General features: G+C 42.7%; 1 protein-coding gene across 8 annotated transcripts in view; it reads left to right on the top strand.

Annotated features, from left to right (window-relative positions):
- NCOA7 (nuclear receptor coactivator 7) overlaps positions 1 to 23,211 on the top strand; it is a 154,858-nt gene that overhangs the window by 126,972 nt on the left and 4,675 nt on the right. For 7 of the 8 annotated variants that reach the window (XM_026504750.4, XM_057311069.1, XM_057311067.1 and 4 more), the window contains 3 exons: positions 8,795 to 8,942; positions 17,883 to 18,008; positions 19,327 to 19,479. In XM_026504750.4, coding sequence (XP_026360535.1) covers positions 8,795 to 8,942; positions 17,883 to 18,008; positions 19,327 to 19,479 — 427 coding nt within the window. Of the gene's footprint in view, positions 1 to 8,794; positions 8,943 to 16,434; positions 16,589 to 17,882; positions 18,009 to 19,326; positions 19,480 to 23,211 lie in introns of those variants that run through there. The other variant, XM_026504754.4, reaches the window with a different exon arrangement.

Raw genomic sequence — 23,211 nt, 5'->3', positions numbered from 1 at the left:
GCTGTGCCACTCAGGCGCCCCCGTCACCCTTCTTTAAAAATAATAATAATAAAGAAAAGAGGCAGCAGCATGAGAGTGGATGTTGGCGCCAAGGTACAAGAACATATGGCTCTAACAAAGAGCACATTTTGGAGACAGGCACAAAACAATGCTCTTCAGACACCCCCAGCGAGTTTGAATTTACCCTAAAACCTCCAAGGAGACATTGGAAGGGTTTTATACAGCTGGTAAAGTGATCAGATTTGCATTTTGTAAGATCACTTCTGCCTTCCTGTTGTTTCTTCTTGGCTTTCTTCCAGGACTACTTCTGTTTCCTCCTTAAATACTAGCTTCCCTAGGATCTAGCACTTGACCTCATTCCCTACTCACGTGTGTTTACCACACCCAGGGCTACATGACAGCAGCCGGTATGGCAGTGATTACTGGTAATCGTGTTCGCTTGACCAGAGGTATCCTGAGATAGCTGAGGCCAGAGAAACCCAGTGACTCATCAGAAACAGGGTGCGTTACTGAGTGGATTTCAAAAGAACCGTTAACAGGCTTTCAGAAGTCAAGACAAATGATGACTGAGATTCTATTGAGTTTGCCAACAGGTCACTTTTAAGAAAATCAGGGGTGTCTGGGTGGCTCAGTCGGTTAAGCATCTACCTTCGGCTCAGATCATGATCTCATGATCTCGGCCTGCATTGGGCTTCCTGCTCAGTGGGGAGCCTGCTTCTCCCTCTCCTTCTGCCCCTCCTCCCTGCTTGTTTTCTCTCTCTTTTTCAAATAAATAAATAAATAAATAAATAAATAAATAAATAAAATCTTTTAAAAAAAGAAAAGAAAATCAGCTTCACTGAAGTAGGGAGGAAGGGAAAAAGGTTAAAAAAACTCTGCCTCCATCCAGATAGTATCTGAGGCAGGTTTAGCAAAGGGCATATACCAGAAGGTTAATAAAATCAGAATGGAAGAATTCAGGAATGAAAAGAAGTTGGAAAATATGCTAACCCAAGTGTTAACAAAATGTTCTGAAGGGAAGATGAGGTAGGGGAAGGGAGCTTTAGGGAGAAACAAAATCCAGAGGCTTTTATGTTTAAGGAGGGGGAAATGCAAGAAGGTTCATGGATTAAGGTGAAGGGAATAAAGGCATGGAGAGGTGGGGTGGAAATAATGGAGGAAATTCACCAACCATTAGGACTGTTGAAAGTACAGACAAGAGGGGCACCTGGGTGGCACAGCGGTTAAGCGCCTGCCTTCGGCTCAGGGCGTGATCCCGGCGTTATGGGATCGAGCCCCACATCAGGCTCTTCTGCTATGCTTCCTCTCCTGCTCCCCCTGCTTGTGTTCCCTCTCTCGCTGGCTGTCTCTATCTCTGTCAAATAAATAAATAAAATCTTTAAAAAAAAAAAAAAAAAGAAAGTACAGATAAGAGGGTTAAAATGGGTGAAAGGAAAGTTCCTTTTTCTGAAGAGAAGGATGCTAAGAGGGACGGTGGAGGGGAGTGCATTATTAGGATGGTACAATGGAGAGTGTTCAGAGAGGAAGGCGGGTAGGAGAGAGAGGTGGAGAGCTTGCAAAAGCAGAGGTCTGAAATAGCTACTGCTTGGAGTAGTAAAGGAAGTGATTTAGAGGTGAGTAGGGAGCCCCAAAGGGGGGGATTCTTAGGTTAAGTGCCTTTGATTTGTAGTGATCCTTAAGCACAGATAAGAAAACCCAGCAACATCCATCATCCCAAACAAGGGAGGAGTCAGCAAGATGATTGTTTCTGCGAGGTGTTGGGAAGGACAGGTGTAGTCGGGGGATCAGAGCTGCACTGCTAGGGGGCAACAGTGAGGGTGAGATGTAAAGATTGGCCTGAAGTGTGTGAATCGAGGAGGGGCTAATGGCTGGGGAAGGAGGGAGAGTGGGGGTCAAGGTGAGAGTAGAGCTGGTATAGAAAGGAGGAAAGAATGGGTAAAGTAGAGGCAGAAGGACAAGGAGGGGAATTTCCAGAACTTGAGGCCTGCTTCCAGAGGGCAGGGTTGACTTCTGGGAACTAATGACCAGGAAAACCCAGTTAGCCAAAAAAGAACCATTCCAAGAATTAGGTTAAATAAACTTAAATAAACTTACAGGCACTCTAATCTAGAAGGAAAAAAGATGAAGTCATATCCTCTTCCTTGCTCCCCCCAATTAAATATTAGTAAAAATAAACAAAGGCTGGAGAATTGTGCAGAAGTGGAGCTGGAAAGAGGGGGACGTTGATTCCTTCCATTCGGTCTCCAGAGACGTAAGAGTTAAGTAATCAGATTGGTTCCAAATGACTTTAATTTTCTCTTGCGAAACAGGCCATCTTAATTCTTTGTTTCTTTTGCTTTGTTCTCAGAGGCATAATACGGGGACTCTTGTCTATGTGAGAGAAGGAGAGTTTATGTGGGAGGCTCTCGTTGAGGGGAAGAATCGGGCTGTGCTAGTGCTCTGAACAGCTGAGAGAAGAGGCACGAACACTTCCCCCAGGGTGCCCTGTTTGTGGGACGTACTTGTGAGGTTTCGCAGCTCAGCTCCCCGGAGGCTTCCCCAGGTTGGGGTGACTTTGCTGGTGGCAGAGGTAGAGCCTACCACCTGAGGCGGGAGGGAGGCCGTCCAGGGCTTCCGTCTCGCGCGTTGCAGCTGGTGGAGAACCGTCCGGGAAGCAGGGCTGAGGCGCGGCGGCTGCCCCGCGACGCCGCTCAGGCACGGAGCGCAGTCTTGCCGGTGCTGTGAGCCTGCTGGTGGAAGGCGTGCGAGGAGGGAGAGCGGGCGGGCAGCCTGAGCCTCAGGGCCGCCTGGGGCTTCTAAGTAGTGAAGCCCAAAGCCAGGGAAGTAGTTGACCTCTGACTGTGGACAGGTACAAAAATACACTGTCCTCCTTAGAGTTCAGCACTCCTAAAAGAAGAGGCAGTCAGCTTAGACTGGCTGGAATATTTCCAGAGATGGGGGCTTTGGGCACATCACTCAATTTGCTGAGCCTCAGGTTGGGCATAATAATACTTGCCTCTTAGAGTTACCGTACAATAGAAGGTCCGTGAAACGGGGAACCACATCTTTTCTTGTTAGGTCATTGATATAGATCATCAGCGTTGCTTAAAACACAAGGTCACTTCTGTGTTTAATATTAAAATTTTTACGACTCTGACCCTTTTTTCTGTGATATTTTGAAAGTACCTCTTTCCTCCTTTCCAGTTACTTCTTTCTGTGGCCAGTCCAAGACAGCCAGTGCTTACCCAGTTTGAAGGACTGGCTCTGGCTGCTCTTGACACACTGAGGGCACTCACTCTGGCAACAAACAAATCCGGAGGCTTGATTCACCACCCACTGGAAACCCCGCAGTCCCATGGGAAGAGGTTTGGGAGAAGAGGCCCTCTTACAAAGTCACCCCAGGTCACTGCCCCAGGCTGAGATTATTTCTTCTAGAGAGAATGGCACTGGCAGGCAATGATGCTTTATGCCAAAATTGACCTTGTCCCCCTCCACCCCAACTTGTTACAGCTCCTGAGAAACTCACACATACACATAAGTAGCCATTCTCTTCCATGGTATACCCAGTGTGGCAGATAGTCTGGTCTCGGTTTTACCAACAGCACACTATCCCCAAATTGACCTCCTCCTAAAATAATCATGGCATTTGTGTGAATCCCAGGTCATCAATCTAGACCATTCCCTCTGCTGCCTTGAAGAGTTTCTTTTCAAGAAGGGTATGGTGGGGATAGAGGTATTGTCCTTTCTTGCGGTCTTATCTCTGTTAAGACCACCTTAATTAATCAAAGATGCTCTAATAATTTTGAAAATCTCTTCAAAAGAGAGGGTATTAGGCAGAGGATTCCTCCTTCCTAGGAAATCCTTTGGACCTTATACAAATATTCTCTCTCTCCCACCTTCTAACCCATCCACCCTTCCCAATGGGTTGTAAGCACAAGTTGTCTTCATCAAGTAAGGAATGTCTAATTATCTCTCCCTCCAGAATAATAAATCTTACTTACCTTACATCTACATAATAAAAAGACTGTTTAAATGGTCTCCTCAAGCAACTTAATGTCTTTGTCACCAAAAAGAGAAGTAGCTGGTGATTGCTGGGATAGGGTCTCTCCTTAAAATCTTTATTGACTTGCAGTTTGCACAATTTATATTTTCTTATAATGTCCAAAGGAGAATGAAATCTTTTTTTTCTTTTTTTTCTAAGATTGTGCTTATTAGAGAGCGTATGAATGGGGCGAGGAGGAGCAGAGGGAGAGGGATAAGCAGACTCCCTGCTGAGCAGGGAGCCCAACATGGGGCTCAGTCCCAGGACACCAGGATCATGACCTGAGCCAAAGGCAGATGTTTAACCAGCTGAGCCACCCAGGTGCCCCTAATATAAAATCTATACCTCATTCCTCATTCCCTTGCAGTCTTGCACAGGGATATGTGTCAGCATGAGCTTTTAGCATTTCTTGGGATGCTGCTTCATTGTTCATGCTTATGTAGTGACTTTCCCTCTGAGGGTACACTGTTAGAGAATACATGAGCAGTCCTTCATGGGAACTAAGTCCAAAAAGTGATAAAAATGTGTCTAGTGTCATAACCAGGAAGTGAACTGGGGAACGATTTAGAAATCAAGGTGGAATAAGGGGAGGGAGTTGTAGTGTGGTTGAAAGAACCCTGGTTGTCACCTCAGAAGATCTAGTCCTGGCTGTGGTGCTGATAGTAGACTTCATAGCCCCATTCCCTTATATCTAAGGAGAGTTAGTTGAATTTAATGATACCCAGTATCCCCCCTTAGCTCTCATATTCCTGAAGGTAATCTCCATGAGCGCAGGGTCACTGACACATAGTGGGTATGCAGGGAGTGTTGTTGAAGGAGGCAGTGCCCTCTGGCCAGAGACCACCAGAAACACACCTAAAGTTGAATGAGTTGGGTTGACTTGTTGTTGTAAGAGAGAACACATACCATGGGACCATAGACCATCTAAGAAAGAGGGTGCTAGAAAGGAGGTATAGGATTTAGATTTGTGCTAGGTGATTCAGGGAAGGACTTAAGGAAGTGGGAATTTGTTCTAGATTATATGCTATCAAGCAGAGGTTATGCTATGATTGGGTATCTTATAAGTCTTATCTGAGAGGAACTAGACTAGAGAGGTTAATGCTATAATAAATAAAGAAGCATAGTCATTCATATTAGCCAAATTGGAGGGATGTTTGGTCAATTTTGTGGCTGGAGAATGTTCATGTTTGTGTTTTTGTTCAGATATGGGATGTCAGAATGGTCTTGTTTTCGTCACGATTCATCATAGTCATAGAGCAGTCTTGTCTGATGTTGAAGTTCTGTGAAATTGTTTATGTTCAATGGGAGAATACCAGGGCCTAGCTAGGAGTGCCAGGCTAGCTCCAGGTATCAGGGACTGCTTTTCTCTTTCTCACAGGTAAGCTAGCCAACAAATAATTAGGAAATCATTTTATTCAATGTGGATATGCACGTAGTAAATGTCTTCTTTTCCAAGAGTTAGAGTGAAGCATATTTGGTTCTCTATTATAAAATACAGTTCAGATGGACTAAATTTTAAGTGTTAGAAAACTGAAAGAGTTAGAATTGTATACTCATCAAACCTCTCTGGAGTGGTGATTAATTTTTTCTAAGTTAATTTTTAATGGGAAATTTTATACTACATGGTAAAAATACTTCAAAGATTCAAGGAAGGCAACAATGATATCATTGTTAGGATAGGAAGACAAACAATGATATCATTCCTTAACCTTTTAAGGTTAGTTTTTATATAGCAAAGTTATAAGGGAATTGCTCCTCTGACAACACAGTCCCACTTCTGGGAATATATCCTACAGCTATACCTGTACACATGTGAAGTGACTCACACACGAAGTTATTCGTCACAGCATTGTTGGTAACAGCACAGTCTTGGAAACAACGCAAGTGTCCCTCTGTAGAGGATGATTGCATAAGCTCTGGTAAATCCGCAGAGTAAAGTACTGGGCAGCTATAAAAGAAAGAATGAGGAAACCATTTATATACTGATGTGGAAAGGTATCTAGGCTATATTGTTAAATGAAAAAAGTAAAATAGAGACTAGTATGATCTTTGTAGAAATGGAAGACAAAAAGAATATGTATTTATATTTATTTAGATCTATATAACACTACGAAAATATACAGGAAATGAATAAAGCGGTCATCTATAAGGGAAAAGGATGGGCACAGGATTTGGTGGACAGGGATGTGAGTGAGAGGAAACTTCTCATTATTTGCTTTTTAAAATATAATTTTGATGTTTGAGTCATGAAAGCGTCCTGCCTACTCCAAAAATTAAAATAACTTAAAGATATATATGATGTAAAACATGTCATTCTTCCACGCCATTCCATTCCCCAGAGGTAACCATTTTGATCGGTTTTTTTGTATAACCTTTCAGAAGAGTCCATTGTATTAGTCAGGGATCACCAGAGAAACAGAACCAAAAGGAGATACACACACACACACACACACACACACACACACACACACAGAGAAGGATTTGTTTTAAGGAATTTGGCTTATATGGTTGTGGGAGTTGGCCAGTCTGAAATCTGCCGGGGAGGCTGGCAGGCTAGAGACCCAGGGAGAATTTGATAATGTAGTCTCAGGTATGCAGTCTATCTAGAGACAGAATTCCTTCTTGCTCAGAAGACCTCAGTCTTTTTCTCTTAAGGCCTTCAAGTGATTGTACAAGGCCCATCCACATGATAGAGGGTAATCTGCTTTACTGAAAGTCTGCTGATTTAAATGTTAATCACATCTAAAAAAAAAAACACCTTCACAGCAACATCTAGACTACTGTTTGACCAAACAATGGTTAAGTTGTTGTCATTTAAAATTAACCATCACAGCCATGTAGAATTATATCTATACCTGTGTTTTTAAATAGAAATGGTAGCATGTCATACACACCGATACACACCTTATCTTGGATGCCAGCTCTCCGTGTTTTGAACGAGTAGGAGTATTCGCCGAGGAAATACACTTCTCAAGTATATGAAAATAGATAATCCTATATTATGGAAGATATGATTAATATAAAAGGGAAACAGGGGCTTTGAAACACAGTTGATAAGTGGTTCATGTTTACGTTCTATAAAAGTTCCCTCAAACTGACAAGGAAAACACTGACTCCACAGTCACAAGGAGCCTATTCATGAAAGAAAAGCTGTAGCAGGAAGAAAACATGTGAAAATTGTTCAGCACACAAACACTCAAAGAAATGCAACGTGAGCCAGGTAAAAATTGTAGAATTTTAGACTCTTTTTTTAAAACAAGAGTAAGCAAGAGTGTTAAGAACGTTAATGCCAACTCCACTGCTGGTGTCAGAGTAAACGAGTTAGCCTTTCAGAGGCAACCTGGCAGGATGAATCACAAGCTATAAAATCATGCCCTTTGGCCCAGTAATCCCTTTTCTGGGAACTAATCTCAAGGAAATAATTCAAAAGATGGTGAAAGGCATAGACCCTGCGGATGTTCACTGTAACATTTGTACAATTGAAGAAATGGGAACAAGCTAAATACCCTGAGGACATGGGAATCCAGGCTATTCGTGATTTATTACTCTCATGAAATTAGCCATTAAGAGTCAGTACAAATACTAGCAACGTGGCAGATGTGTGTAATTTAATGGTACATATCACGAACAATTGTATCTTGGCCCTGATGACAGTGAAAAGAAAATTGTATACATATGGACAAGAACAGATAGGAATATAGAAACCTAAAAACCGTTTGAGCCATTGGGATTTCAGAATTGTGGGGGACATTTCTTTTTTGTTTTAGTTCTATTAATATTCGGCTTCATCCATTTGTGCTGCCACACCAGAATACCGTAGACTGAGTGAGTGGCTTATAAACAGCAGAAATGTATTCCTCGCAGTTCTAAAGGCTGGGAAGTCCACGGTCAAAGTGCTGGCAGATTTGTCTGGCAAAGGCCCACTTCCTTGTTCATAGATGACTGTCCTTTCATTGTGTCACATGGTGAAAAGGGAGTCTTTTATATGGGCACTAATCCCAATAATGAGGGTTCATGACCGAAGCACTTCCCAAAGGTCCTTTGTTTAAATACCATCACATTTGGGGTGGGTTTCAATATATGAATTTTGAGGGGATGCAAACATTCAAGCTATAAGCAACATTGTTATAATATTTTTACCTAATTATAACTTTTTAAAATGAGCAATAATCTCTGCTTGGAAATTAGCCGTCTCTCTAGATTCTGCAGTACCTTCCGATGTTAATATGTCTGAGAGAACAGAGAAATAGGAAGCAAACCACATTCCCATGTCAATAAAATTAGGTCTCCTTCTAATGTTAAAACAACTCGTATTATTTACTTTGTAGTTATTAAAGGTGTTTTGTTGAAATTGTAACAGTGCTTCAACTATATAAAAACCCACTGAAGTGTTGTTTATCTTGTCCAGCTAAAGGATCACATCAGTTTTTTTCCCCATTGAATACAAGTACCCAATAAATGAAGACCCAATGAGGAGTAAATATTTGGTATAAATCCTTCATTGTGTTGTTCAGTTTTATGTCCCATCTCTTGATCTTTCCCTCAGATTGAAGGACAGGTTTTCAGTGTCTGTGGGCTTCTGCTTTCTCTATTTGACTTATTTTCCAAATTTGGAATGCACTAGTAGAGACCATATTCACACTAGGAAATTTCCCAGTTAGTGAGATGGATTTGCCAAGTAGGGAAAAGGTGGTTGTGAGCGCTCAAGTCCCTACTTGTGCCTGCCAGGAAAGTGGATTTGGTGTTAACTTCTATGACGAACGTGTTTTTCAGGGTGGATCACTTGTACACGTTCTTTGTTCAGTGGTCTCCTGACGTCTATGGGAAAGATGCCAAAGAGCAAGGCTTTGTGGTGGTGGAAAAGGAAGAACTGAATATGATCGACAACTTCTTCAGTGAGCCGACCACGAAGAGCTGGGAGGTGAGCACTCGAGGGGCTAGACTGTCATGGTCCGTAAGTGACAGTTTGTAATCAAAATCTTCTTGGGCCCAGATACCAAGAACTTCTTGGCTGGCAAAAAGTTAGGTTTCCTGTGCACTTTTGAAGTTATCGGGGGGGGGGAAATAACTTTATTCCTCTGTTTGAGCTAATTATATGTGTCAGATAAATGCCACACTGGTGGGTCATTTCACTTTTCCTTTTAAAAACTGTCTCCTTTATGTACAGGGTGAAGTTCAAGCTCCTTAATGTGGCCTGAAAAGCCCTTCATAATTTTTTTTGAGCACTTATCAAGCCCTTCCCATGTCAGGGGCACAATGGATGAGATAAGCAGAATTCAGTGTAGATGAATCATTACAATATAATAAGATAATTGCCATTGTAGGTGAAGTGCCAAGTGCTATAGGAGCATGGAGCCAGACCCCTGAATGGAGCCGGGGGGGTCAGGGAGAGCTGCCCAGAAGGAGTGATCTGTACGAAGATCAGAAGGGGGAGTTTGGGCAGAGCTGGTGGAATGGGACATAGGGCATGTTCTGGCCAGAGAGGAAAGTCTGTGCAGAGGACCGACCCAGGGGAGAAACAGAGAGTGTGGGGCATTTGATGAACTAACAGAAGTTCAGTGTGGCCAGACCATAGGGTGCAAAGCTGAAGCGGGGCAAGAAACGAAGCAGGGAAAGGCAGCAAGGGTACATCACAAAGGACCTGTGAGCCATGTGTCTCTTCCTAAAGGCAGTGGGAAGGCACTGAGCTGTTTTGATTCTGGAGAAGTATACACACATGTGCATCTCGGAGAGCTCTTGCTTGCTGGCAGATGTTCAAAGATTGGAGGTGGACAACACTTGAGTCTCGAAGACCCATTAGGAGGCTCTTTTGGTCATTGGTGTTGAGAGATAATGGTTGCTGAGAGAGTGGCTGTGGGGGTGGAGAAAATTGAGTGCTTTTGAAAGATAATTAGAAGGTGGAATATACAGGATTTTGTGAGTAATTATTATATGTGGAAAGTAAGGAAGATGTCGAGATTGATCTCTTGGTTTTGAGAGTGGGAATTGGAGGGGTAGTGGTACCTGCCCTTCACTGAGAGAGGAGCATAGCAAGCGTATTAGATTTAGTAGAAAAAGCTCTGCATTCTGCTTTTAATCTGAATTTGAGGTGTCTGCAGAATGTCCAAGAGACAGCTGAGGATAAAACTTAGGAGAAGGATCTCAAGATACACTTTTGGAAATCATTAGGAAAGTTGAAGTTATGAGTGTAGATGAGGTCGTCATAGGAGAGTACGTACAGTGGGAAGGGAATGGAGCTTAGAACAGAACCCTTAAGGATACCTGCATTAAACGGGCCAAAGGCAGTAGAGACCACAAAGGTAACTGAAAAGGAACAGCCAGGCAAGGAGGTAGAACACAACGAGAGTCGTGTCTTAGAAGCCAAGGGAAGAGAATGTTTCAAGAGGGTGGTAATGGTTGGAATGACTTACGTTGCAGAGGAGTCAGAAGATAAGAACTGAGGTATGTTTTCTGGATTTAAAACCGAGGTGGTAGTTGCTGACTTTGACAAAAGCATTTCATTAAAGGGCCAAGTTCAAAATTTAGATTCCAGTGATTCAAGGAATGAGTGGGAAATAAGTAAGTGGAACTAATAGGTGGGCAAACAACACAAATTTGGTTCTGGAGAGTAGAAGTGAGATGGTGAGCTGGAAGAAGTGAGGTGGAGAATGTTTTCCCTCTCATGAGAGAGACTTTAACCTTTTGGATGAGGTCAGCAGGAACGCCGAGTAGAAGGTACAGAAGATAAGGGCATGAGGAAGGAAATGATCAGGAGAGCAGATCTCTGAGAACCGGCAGGGAATGTGGGGGTAGGGATGGGGTTGGTCTTAGGTGGGTGGGTAGTAGAAAAGAATAGAATGTGTGCGGATAAAATGCAGCTTTAGTAAGGTGGTGAATTGAGGCATTTTTCATCTAATGGTTTCTTTGCAGTGGAAGGAGGGGCATCTCCTGAAGCGAAGGAGGAGTTAGAGGAATATGGAGAAGGTACGAAAGAGCAGTTATGGAGACTAGGAAAAATGCTGATTAAGACTGTCGTGAGGTGGCTGTCTGGTTTTGAGGGCCACTGGACTTTTCTGGTAGCCCCAGGTTTCAGTGAGGGGTGATTTTCTCTAGCACTCCCAGCCTGGTTTTAGATTCAAGTGGGCAGTGGGATCCTTCCAAGGCTGGAACCTTGCCAGTTTGTGACGAGCAAGGGTAATAAGCCTGCCCCTTAGGTCTGATCCTTTCTGGAATGCCGAGTCCTTCTGTATGTGTGCTTGGACTCACCCTTCCTTTCTTGTCACTCCCTCATGGCCTGAATGTGCGGCGGGCACGCACAACGGCTTTCTGTGGCAAACTCCTGCTGTCCTTCAGGGACCCGCTCATTGGTCACTGCTGTGGCGCTCTCAGTCCGTTCCCCCTCCTGTGCTCCCACGGCTCATCGTCCGTAGCTCTCTCGTGTACTGCCCAGCAATGTACTTGTTTACCTGGCTCCCCACAGTTCACAGAGCTTCTTGTTTGAAACTACTGTTTGAAGGTACTTAAGCCTGTCAGGTTCTTCAAACTCCCTTGGGTTTTTCTACCATTTCTGGGTTTTTTTTTTTCTGGTTTTTGCTCCTGTCTCTGGCCAGTCTTTCTGAGTCGACTTCGCTGGTTCCTTTTCTCATGCTGTTCCCTAGGAGTTTGCCCTTGGCCCCCTTCTCATCTGTTACATCTTCCTTGGATGAGCTCATCAACTTTTGTGGCTTGTGCTGCTAAGCCCCCCACCTGCCCCCACCACATACCTTTTTCCCCCAGCTGCTATGCTAGGGCTCATAGCTGCCCCACAGGCACTGCTGGAAGTGTCCATGAGGCAGAGGTGGGGTGATACAGGTATTCTGGCCAAGGAACCCAGGAATATCAAGTCCTGTCCTCACCTCATCAGCTCTCCTCAAGAGGCCCCCATAAGATATGTGCATAGATGAAGCAAAGCCAGGAAATGTACCTTTTCTTACTGAGACTGTGGTCTCTTGCTCCAATATGGAGTCCCAGACAGAAGGTTTAGATTGCACTGGGGACTTAATCCTTGCCTGATGAGCCCTGAGTATCTTAAGCCAAAGCAGCCCTCTTTAAGGGCTATTCTGCCTCCCTCCACTAATCCCATCCTTGAATCTCAGCTCTTGACAATCCCAGTGGGAGGAGAGGCCCCACTTCCCAGCGCCAGAGGAAGAGAAGGTACAGAGCTATGCAGGGAGAGAAAGGTCTGCTCGATGAATCTGGTGTGCTCCTGGGCAGTCAGCCCCACGCTTTTTCAGATTCAGCCACTGAGGAGAATGAAAGAGAGGGCACATTCCTCTAGAGAATACTCTCTAGATCTGCAGTGGAAGAGGAAGGAAAAAAGAAGGGATAGAGAAGGAGGAAGAAATTAGTTGGCCTATTCCAAGCTCCTTGTGCTTGTGCTGATAACTGGAGAGACGGGTGGCTGGACTGGTCAGGCCACCTTATCTCTGTTTTCTTGCCATATGGCAGAGAGTCCAAAAGTGCGATGAGTAGGAGAATGCTGGCCACGATCCCTCCCATGCAGGAGCAAGCTCTGCACAAGAGCATTACCCTAAAGCCAAGCCACCGTAAGGGCACTGCTCCTCCTTTATGGGTGGGAAAGGGGCACCTCCACTCCCCCAGAAGCTAGCAGGTGTCTGATCCTCAGTGTGTGCAATACAACTGCTCTTGCCCCCAGACTTGCTTCTTCTCACATATTCCCATTTTAATTAGTGGTGTCCCGAGCTAGAAACCTAGGTATCATCCTAGGTTCTTTTCCTTCATCTGCTCTAGTCAGTCTTATTGATTGTGGTTCTACATGGTGTAGGGACCTCTACTTCCCTCCTCCAAACCTGCCCCAGTCAGCCTGTCTGCACCCTTCACTTGGACTCCCAAGGGCACCTCCAGGCCGTTCTCCCATACATAGTCTCTCTAAATAAGCTTTATTTCCTAATTTTATATAAGGAACACCTGCTTATTGTAGGAAATTTGGAAACTACAGAAAAGTACGGTGCAGAACATTTAAAAATAATATGTGACCACACTTAACACTTCTGTGTATTTTATTCAATTCCTTTTTTTCTCTTTTATTTTAGGATGTTATCTAGGGGGTGGGGGGTAGGGAGTCATGCTTTTATTTTTGTAAAATGCATTCATGCTTTATGTATAGGTTTGTATCTGGCTTTTCTCACCTAACATCTTGTGAGAATTGGATCATCTTAAAGATTTTTAAGCCTCATTTTAATGGTTGCAGAATACTTAAAATCTCAGTTATAATTTATTTAACATTTCCTTTTAGGAATCATTTTGTTGGTTCAGGTTTTTCACAAGGATGAGACGATCTGCAACTCTTACTATTCTCTTAGCTTCCTAGAAGTGACATTAGTTGATATAAGGGTATTAACTTTTTAAGGCTCCTGTTTTTTATATATGACAACTTAACTTGCCAGCAATGTAAGGAATATCCCTCTTCTTGTGTTTATGCCAGCAGAAAGTATTACTACTATTATTCCTTTTCAAAAAACTTTGCTAATTTGGAAGCTGAGAAACAGTATATTTTAATTTTTATTTCCTTGGTTGAGGATAGAATAAATGAAAAAAATATATGTACGTATGTAAACATATGCTATTTGTGTTTTTTCTTCGTGATTCCCACTCATTTCCTTTCCCCATTTTTCTAAAGGAATCTTAATAATTTCATCACACTGTGTTCTTTATGATGAAAGATATTAATTTTTTGTCTCCTGTATTTTTTTTTATTTTTTAAAGATTTTATTTATTTATTTGACAGAGATAGAGACAGCCAGCGAGAGAGGGAACACAAGCAGGGGGAGTGGGAGAGGAAGAAGCAGGCTCACAGTGGAGGAGCCTGATGTGGGGCTCGATCCCGTAACGCCGGGATCACGCCCTGAGCCGAAGGCAGACGCTTAACCGCTGTGCCACCCAGGCGCCCCTTGTCTCCTGTATTTTTAAAAAGATTTTATTCATTTATTTATTTGAGAGAGAGAGGGAGAGAGAACAAGTAGGGGGAGGGAGAGGGACAAGCAGGCTCTGTGCTGAGCGTGGAGCCTGACACGGAGCTCCATCTCAAGACCCTGAGATCATGACCTAAGCCAAACTCAAGAGTTGGACGCTTAACCGACTAAGCCACCCAGCTGCCCCTCCTGTATTTTTGACAGATTTTTTTTCTAGGTGGCTATTTGTCTTCTAATTTTACTTATGTTTTTTGTTTGTGTTCTTTTCCCTGTAGTGTTTTTAGGTATGGGTGGCCCTGTTGTATCAGTTTAAACTCCACTCAATCTGCAGTTGATTTATTGATACATGATAGGTAATACTTTTAATAGTTTTTTCCAGCAGTGTTTAATGATTTCTGATGTTTCCCTCATCGTATTTAAAGTTCTCATGTATGTTCTGGCTATTTTACTTGCTTAAATAACGCATGTGAACATATACTCCCATGCTTACAACACTCAGTGGCTCCCCATTGCCTATAGCTATCATTACCCACTGGCCAATCATCAGAACCACCACTTGGTGATTTTTTTTTTTTTTAACTGAATCCTAGACCTCTACCACTAAAGACGTTAATTCAGTAGGTCTGGGAGAGGAATGTCAGAATCTGTGCTTTTAAAAGCTCCTAGATGATTTTGAGGAATAGCCGGGTTTTAGAAAAAGTGGCCTCTAGAGTAAGTTCTAAGCTTCTTAATGGATTACTATTATTTTCTCCACTTCTGTCCCTCCCCAGCTTCATCTCAACTTCTCTTGCTCTCTGTTCTTAAGCCATAGTGAACCTAGAACTCAGCTCAGTTGTCCTCCCGTACCCTCCACCTGGGCATCTCCCCACACCCGACCTCTGCTCTCACACGGAAGCCCCATCACCTCTGTGAATAAGCCATCTCCGAACTCTCTGGGCAGCCCCACTCGCCTTTGAGATGCTACTATTAGCATTTGTATTACATGGAATGGCATTCATTTATTTATAAATGTCTCTTGGATACCTGGGTGGTACAGTTGGTTAAGCATCAGACTCTTGGTTTTAGCTCAGGTCATGATCTTGGGTTTATGAGATTGAGTCCCGAGCTAAGCACTGAGTCTGCTTGGGACTTTCTCGCTCTCTCTCTGTCCCTCCCAATCATATTCTCTAAAATAAATAGATCTAAAAAAAAATAATAAATGTCCCTCTGTTGTCTCCTCACCCACTTGAGACTGGGACTGCTTTGTGTCCCCAAGTCTGGCAAAGTAACTGGCACTTGCCATCATAGAGGAGGCAGCCAGTAAATGCTAGCTGTTGTGAAGTGTCGGCTACTAAGGAAAGAATGCAGTCTCACTGGCACAGAATCCAATTGAGTCTGCCCCAGAGTGTGTCCTGGTTCTTGCATTGAAAATAAGTTGTAGCTGACCCGGGTCTGGTCACTAAGTATCTGCCGGAGTTCTCCTTAGAACCGCCCCTCTGGATGGGCTCTGCAATAGCACTCTGACCCCTCAGCAGTACCCAAGACGGAAAGGCCATTTTAGATCTGGAAGAGTCACAGAAAGATCATTGAAAATTGATCCAATGGTAATCAACATTTTTTCCAACCCCTTGTGCCATCTGATCTGGGAAGTAGAGGAGGGTTCATCATGCTTATTAGCCATTAAGATGAATATCCTAAAAGGTAAGAAGGTCAGTGTTCTTTTGCCAGCTCTTTTGAAAAACTGAATCTAAAGTGACATTTTTCTCAGCCTCATATAAACCAGATGTTCTCCCATTCTAAGTTCCTCAGATCTAACAAATATGATGTGGTACTGAAGTGAAATGCCATTGTTCTAAGTATAATGAACCTACCTTGGGTAAAGGCTCCTTTTATCCTTCCTTTGAGATTCAAACCTATGTCTGGCAACATACATAAAGTTTAAAATGGAAATTTAGCGGGGTGCCTGGGTGGCTCGGTCCGTTAAGCATCTGCCTTCGGCTCAGGTCATGATTCCAGGGTCCTGGGATCGAGTTCCACATCGGGCTCCCTGTTCCACAGGGAGCCTGCTTCTCCCTCTGCCCCTCTCTCTCTGTCTCTCATGAATGAGTAAATAAATAAATAATCCAAAAAAATAAAAAGAAAAGGAAATTTAGCTTTAGAGAAGGTACTGAAAAAAACTCTGAAAAGGCAGGGCTAGAAGAGCTAGCTTAGCCAGAGGACAATTAGGAAGAAAAGTATAAGAAAAAGGGAAAAAAACCAAACAAACCCAAAACCAATGGAGCTTTGTTGCAGTTAGGAAACTACCGTTTCAAAGGTGAAAGTGTCATTTTACAGCCTCACAGCTATGCCTGACAGGAAGTGTGTGTTTGCTCTAAATCCTAATTTGGGTGTGTTCCTGTAGAAATGTTGAACCCTCTCCTAAGGGAAACAGAAACTCAATTATGCAGGAAACTAGATACAGCAAAACCAGTTGTAGCTCAGCGTGGCTGTAAGCAACAGTGGTTGGCAGCAAGGAAAAAGCCGTTTCTCATTAGAGAGCAAGAAGACAGTTCCCCCCATCAGGATGAGAATCCGAAGGTTGCCCTTGAACATTCAGATTTTCTATTGTGCCAGACCGGACCAAGAGCCTTTCGTGAAGGTATGTTGAAGTCCTGGAGAGCTAATAAGGTGCCGGTGGCTCCTCAGAGATCCGCCACTCGGTATGTTTCAAAATGCCTTCTAATTAGAAAGGATGTGCTGACATTTCAACTGAAGCAGGTATTTTATTTGTTTGGGAGATGGATATGATGTGGTTTGTCTCTTCTCTTTGGAGTAAAAAAAAAAAAATCCATATTTTAGTTTTTTCATTCCACAGCCCTATTTGTACCTCTGTTAAATGTAGAGTTCACTAAAAACATGTGCTTTACTTAATACATTTAAAATGCTGCGTTTGTGATTTTTTGACAGGATTTTAGGGAGAGCCTGCATGAGAAGATAATAAAATTTATTAGTTAATTTCCTTACCTATAAATCTGGCTCAGACGGTACCAGGTACTTTATATCTGTCACTGTGCATGTTGGAAATTGAGTGTGTTATCTGGCAGCTTTCACTAAATGTAACGTAAATGCTTTTTCTCTATAATGCAAAAGTCACTGATACTAGTACCCAGGTATTTTGCTTGAATTAGTCACTGTATCATTCAATTTCAAAATCATATAGTGATTTATCCAGACGTTAGGAGGGACAAAAAATAGATTTTTAAGTTGAAATTGACTTTGCTCGTTCATAAGCATAGTTAAAATGAAATAATAAATGTGTACAAAATCATGTTTCTCAGTTTTGAAGGAAAGGTTATTTTGATGGTTTCTGAATTGTACATAAAAAAATGTAGCCTAATTGTAATTTAGCCTAAAGCTTTGTGTTTCTTTATATTGTTGCTTCTGGTGGATGTTACCATTTGTTATTTCTATCAGGGTTTGTTGCTTTGTGCCATAGCCTGAGAGAAAACATTAGGAGTCTTGATTTAAAAAACTATCCTTATCCTCCCAATTTCCCTATTTCTAGAAGACTTACAGAATGATTGCTGATTAGTCCTTTAACAATTCACATTTAGATGCAGGCTAAAAGAGAATAATTTAGGGCATTTCAAGGTTATGAGTCACCTGTGGAGTTACACATAATAATTCACACTCAGCACTCAGTGGCAGTAGTAAAAGTGGAAAACCTGTGACTTTAATTTGTACGTATTAAGTGTCTCCGCCGAACTGTGTTAAATTCTGCATTTGTTCAGAAATTGTAGCTGAAATTAGCCCTTTTCCCAAAGTCCTGGTTCAATTTATGTCCCACTGTTAAAACTCCACCTGTTACAGGCAGTTGTGTACCTGAGGTTGTTTTTAGCAGGCGAAGGAAAAGCAAATACATCAAGTTTGGGGGCTTCTCTTCTCCATTTCAGATCATCACGGTTGAGGAGGCAAAGCGCAGGAAGAGCACCTGCAGTTACTATGAAGACGATGACGAGGTGGCCCTGCCGGTCCTGCAGCCGCATAGCGCACTCCTGGAGAACATGCACATCGAGCAGGTGCGCTCTCCCAGGGGACTTGGGACAGGGGTCTTCCAGGCCTGACAGAAGCATTTCCCATCCCTGACTCTATTTGCTCTTTTCAGTGGGTGAAGGAAGAGCCAGGTTTTAAAGGGAGAACACCAGCAGCCTAACCAACCTTGGTGTCCTTTGTCCTCTTCTGAGAAGTTACATTAGCACTCCCTGTCACCTTCTCGGGAGTTTGGGCACTTGGCCAGGAACTGTATCCATCTCCCAAGTCTGAATGAAAAGCCATTCTTGTCATCAACACAATTTTTAAATTGTCCTACCACAGTCCTAATGCATATTCCTAACACTTAAAAAAGGATCTGAATTTATCCTAGTGATCATTACAGAGTTCCAATAGTTTTAACTTATTGGGCTCAATAAAAGTTATATAGCAAATACACTTGACTAGCTTTACGAAAACTACCAACCACTAGGAGTCATTTTCCTTTTTCTGTGATTTCCTTTGTTCACTTTATATTTTCTGAAAGTCTGTTACTTCAGTTTTATGAAATACTGTAATGTGCTGTATTTGAACTTAAATAAGGAATCTCTTGCATTTCTCCCCTTAGTCAAGTTAGAATCCTGAATTTCAGAGACCTTAAAGAATCAAGTTCGACTCCCTCAATTTGCAAATGAGTCTGTGAAGGCCCAAGAAAGCCAAGAGACTTGACCAAGCACTTACAGACATGGGGTTCATGCTGATATTACAACTGATGTTAAGCATTCTGAAGACTTCCATACTTCATAGCCCCCTTTGTTGGTATTTTTGGAGAGATATGCATTATTGGTATTTATGGCAGCCAAGTTTAAGCTAAATGTTAATGTAGGTGAAGATACAGCAAGATGAACACAGACTGCATTTGACCATTAGCATAAAACACCTGTGTTTTCTTATTCTTCTGTGGGAGGATCCAGTTAGTTGTCAGTAGCAGCTCTGAGCTTATGAGCATTTAGAAAGAACAACTGGAGAACCATGAACTGTTTGGTGAAGGTCAGGTTGAAGTGTAAAAGGGAGAGCATGTGTCTAATTCCTATCAAGCTAGGCACTGTATCTTCAGATGCATAGTTGCCTAGTGACCCCTCTTTCCAGTTCCCGAGAGGGAATGTATGTTCTGGGTGGCATCCATGCCAAGGCAGCACCATCAAGCGGTGGTTTTCCCCTTCTCTTTCCTGGTTTATACTTACAAATATTTGTCAGAGTAAAACATGTGTGATTTTGAGCAAGTACCTCAGATACTTGCTTTGTGCTACAAGCTTATCAGATTTGTGGGCAAATTGTATATTTACCTCTCCATCTTTGGATTTGCAGCTGGCCCGACGCCTTCCAGCGAGGGTACAGGGGTATCCGTGGAGACTCGCATATAGCACATTAGAGCATGGGACCAGTTTGAAAACTCTCTATCGGAAGTCAGCGTCGCTAGACAGCCCTGTCCTATTGGTCATCAAAGATATGGATAATCAGGTGAGGCTTGTTCCTCTCATAGAAAACACTTTTTGATGAAGATTTTCAAACTTACACAGTAGTAGAGAGACCAGTATAAGAATTCCCCATCATCCAGATTCTACAGTTAGCAGGATTTTGCCACATAATGCTTCATCAGTCTTTGTTGGTTTTTCTTTGCTGAAGTATTTCGAAGTAAATCCCAATTATTATGTCATTTCACCCCTACATACTTTCGAATGCATCTCTAGAAGAAAATGGAGCATATTTCCAAATACAGTCATGTACAGAATTTTTTTTCCTGTGTTCACCATAGAGTAGGAAGCAATAAAAATAATCTAAAACCTAAAGCTGGAAAAGTTGGACAAAAGTCAAGTCTGGATTGGGAGATAGTGCAGAAAGAAGTTCCAGTGCCATACCAGAACTCTTTCCAGGTAGCTGAAGCCCACAAACCTTGGCTGCATGGTTGCTCAGATGGAGAGCGAGTCAGGGCTGTGGTGTGTTGTACCTGAAGGACCCAGTTGTTATGAAATAGCAAGGAATATTCTGTACCATTGCTCATTGCCCTTTCTCCTGTGCTATAGTTGGTTTTGGAGGCAGTGGTGAATTGTAGATATTACCCCCACGTATCCTCACTGGTACTTCTCTCAGTCAGCTTGGGTGTGAGTGGAATCTGTGCAGTTTTCTTTCATATACTACCCACTCAGGTTTTTGCTCCACAAAAGGAAGACATCTTTCAAGTCTGCTATTTATTCTTTTCATTTTGGTCTGTGTTATATCAAGAAGAAATTCCTTTACATTTTTAAGATGTAGATGTAATTCTGTTCTCTTTCTGGCATTGAAGCAGTTTTATTCAACAGCCTTTCATTTATTCACAAGTTCAGAAAATGTATGAGTGCCTGTTATATGTGGGGCACTACTAAGCATTGGGGAGCTTGCTGTGAAGCTATATACTTGTGGTCATTTTAGGGAAATAGATCTTTGCTGTCAGAATTTGTCTTGGGAGAAATTAGCAAAGACATGGGGTTACTGAAGGCACTGTCTTTCTCAACTGTGATCTTTCCTGGGACTTTATTGCTGTGTTATTATAGATAAAGAATTGTGGGTAGTAGTTTAGCTATTATCATTGTTACTATTATTATTTCATGATTGATGATACTTATTTAATCATGATCCAGCTGGGTATGGTCAAGTTAAAAATTAAAATAATAATAACAGTGTTTTAAAATGGAATTACCTAGGGATTTAGTGAAATGTTTGATAAGTCAGATGTTAAGTTTTAGATGAGATATGGCTAGATGGTTTTAGACCACACACAAACCCTCACTGTAAGTATAGATTAGTTCTCCTAATAATTTACAAAAAGAAGCACAATTTCACCAAGCTTCCTGTCAGCAAGTATGTAAATGAGGCCTATCTGAAGGCTACAGTATTTGTCAGACGGTGTCCTCTTACTGGATCTGGTGCCCTGAAGGCACTTGTGTTATTTGAAAACACGTGAATACTAACTCTGCTCTCCACACCCATTTACCCCCAAGGCAAGAATGTGGTTTTTGCTGTGTTTGAGAACATGAAAGAACAACACCTGTACATTTATCTGGGAATAAATTATATAAAATTCTAATATAAAAGAATTATACATGCAGAATGGCAGCAAAAGGAGCTCAGCAGAATCAGTCATCAGTGAAACAACCATAACTGGTAGAAATTAGAAAAACAACAGTCACTTCAAGTCTCTAAAAATTGATATGATACAGCCTCAAGGGACAGGCCCCAAGCATTTATCCCCTACATAAGATCTGTGTTTCAGAGGCCAAACTCCAGGTAAGTACGGCTAAGAGTAGAGGATTATTTTCATCTACCCAACCTCTACTCACAGGGGAGATGCTCTACCTTAGGCCGTGTAGAAGAAAGGAGTGTCTAAGGCCGTTGCCACGGCTCTTTGGGCAGAAGTTACATGCCAGGTGAGGCAAGCTAAGACCAGCAGCTACTTCCCCTGCCTGCCACCCTGCTCATACAATAAAAGGGTTCCTCTGAGGGAAGCCTGCCACTATCCAGCCCCCAGCTCCACAGCAGAGCCTCCTGGCTTCCAGCTGTAGGAGAAGAGGCAGATCATAAGACCTAGAGCTCTGCTGACCTCCTCCCATGGACATACGAAGGTTACAATTGTAGAACAGTTCTCTCTGAAAAATACCTGAAAACTAACAGAACAGATCTTCTGTAACACAGGACAGGGAAAAAAGAAAGAAAAAAAGCCACATCAAGATTGGTAGGAGGGGCAGAAAACCGGTCTTGACAGGACTCCACCCCATCCCCCTAGCGATCCACAAGAGGGAGAGAGATCACAAAACATGCAGCTCCTCTCTGAGAAGTGAGGGGTTCAAGTCCCACATTAGGCACACCAGCCCTTGGGACCTGTACCAGAAAGGCAAGCCCCCAAAACAACTGTCTTTGAAAACCCACAGCTAGTTTCGGAGAGCATGAGGGCTGTAGGAAAGGGAAATACCACTGTTGAACGGCTCAAACGGACTCACTTGTTCTGAGTCTCAATACAGAGGCAGTAGCTTGAGAAGCAGCTGGGCTACATGTGAGGGAGGTTTGTTGACTAGTTTTAGAGAGTATACCAGAGGGGTAGGGGTCTTATGGAGATCTCTCTGGGAATAGACACACCGGAGGGTGCCATTTTTTTACGCTACTTCCTTGCTAGCCTGGTGCTGGTGGGTGCCGTTTTTGGTGCTCTCAATTTCCCTGGCTAGTGCCACAAGCTCATGTTCTCCTGTGGCCCCACCCCAGCAGGCCAGCCCAGTGCTCACCCAACTTGGCTTCTGTCCTGCCAGACCAGGCACTCCGACTGGCCCTAGCTCTGTGCTCATCCACTACAGCTGCTCCAGGCATAGCACACAGACTTTCCCCAGCCCTGCACTCCTCCACTTGTGCACCGTGGCTCCCACCAGCATCCTTGCACATGCTCCCTGAGCCTGTACTTATCTCTACCACAACCCCTGCCCTGTCAGACACAGTGGCTGAACTTGCCCTGGCCTACCCCCTGTCCACAGCATACCTAAAAAAAACCCAAAAAAGGACGTAGAGCTCTGAAGCTGTCCCCAAAGGAACTGACTTTATTTAGAAGAGTATGGAGAAGTTCAAGCCAAAAGGTACTCTAGAAAATGATGAAAATTTAGGTTGTAAACAATTAAGAGGAGGCTGGTCACTGCATGAAGACAACAAGCTAAACTGAAGACCATCTAGTTTGCTAGAGAGAACCAGGAAAAGAGACAGCTAAGGAGGGCCTTCCTTAGGATGAACTTCATAGTTAGGATAAACTTCATAAACTGGCCAAAGACACTACCCCTGTAGAGGGCCCCAATTTTAGTCACATTAGACTGTGGAGTAATTTATACCACCGGGCATTGTGGAAAATAGCGCAATCATCAGGCAATTGATAGAGTCTGATTTACTAACTTAATTCCAGTAAGGTACAGAAATGTTACTTCGATATTGCTCAATTACATTTTCCCATTTTTATGGTAATTTTGTTATACATATTACATTGATATATATTAAAAACCCAATAATAAATTGTGTGTTAAGGAGGGCACTTGATGGAATGAGCATTGGGTATTATATGCAACTGATGAATCATTAAATTCTACCTCTGAAACTAATAATATGCTGTATGTTAATTAAATTGAATTTAAATAAATAAATTTTAAATAAAAAGATTACTACTTCATGTAATTTTTTCTACTAAAG

This window comes from Ursus arctos, unplaced genomic scaffold (genome assembly GCF_023065955.2).
Source record: "Ursus arctos isolate Adak ecotype North America unplaced genomic scaffold, UrsArc2.0 scaffold_13, whole genome shotgun sequence".
Lineage (NCBI taxonomy): Eukaryota > Metazoa > Chordata > Mammalia > Carnivora > Ursidae > Ursus > Ursus arctos.
The sequence above is the reverse complement of the archived record's forward strand: the minus strand, read 5'-3'. Positions and strand labels throughout refer to the sequence as shown.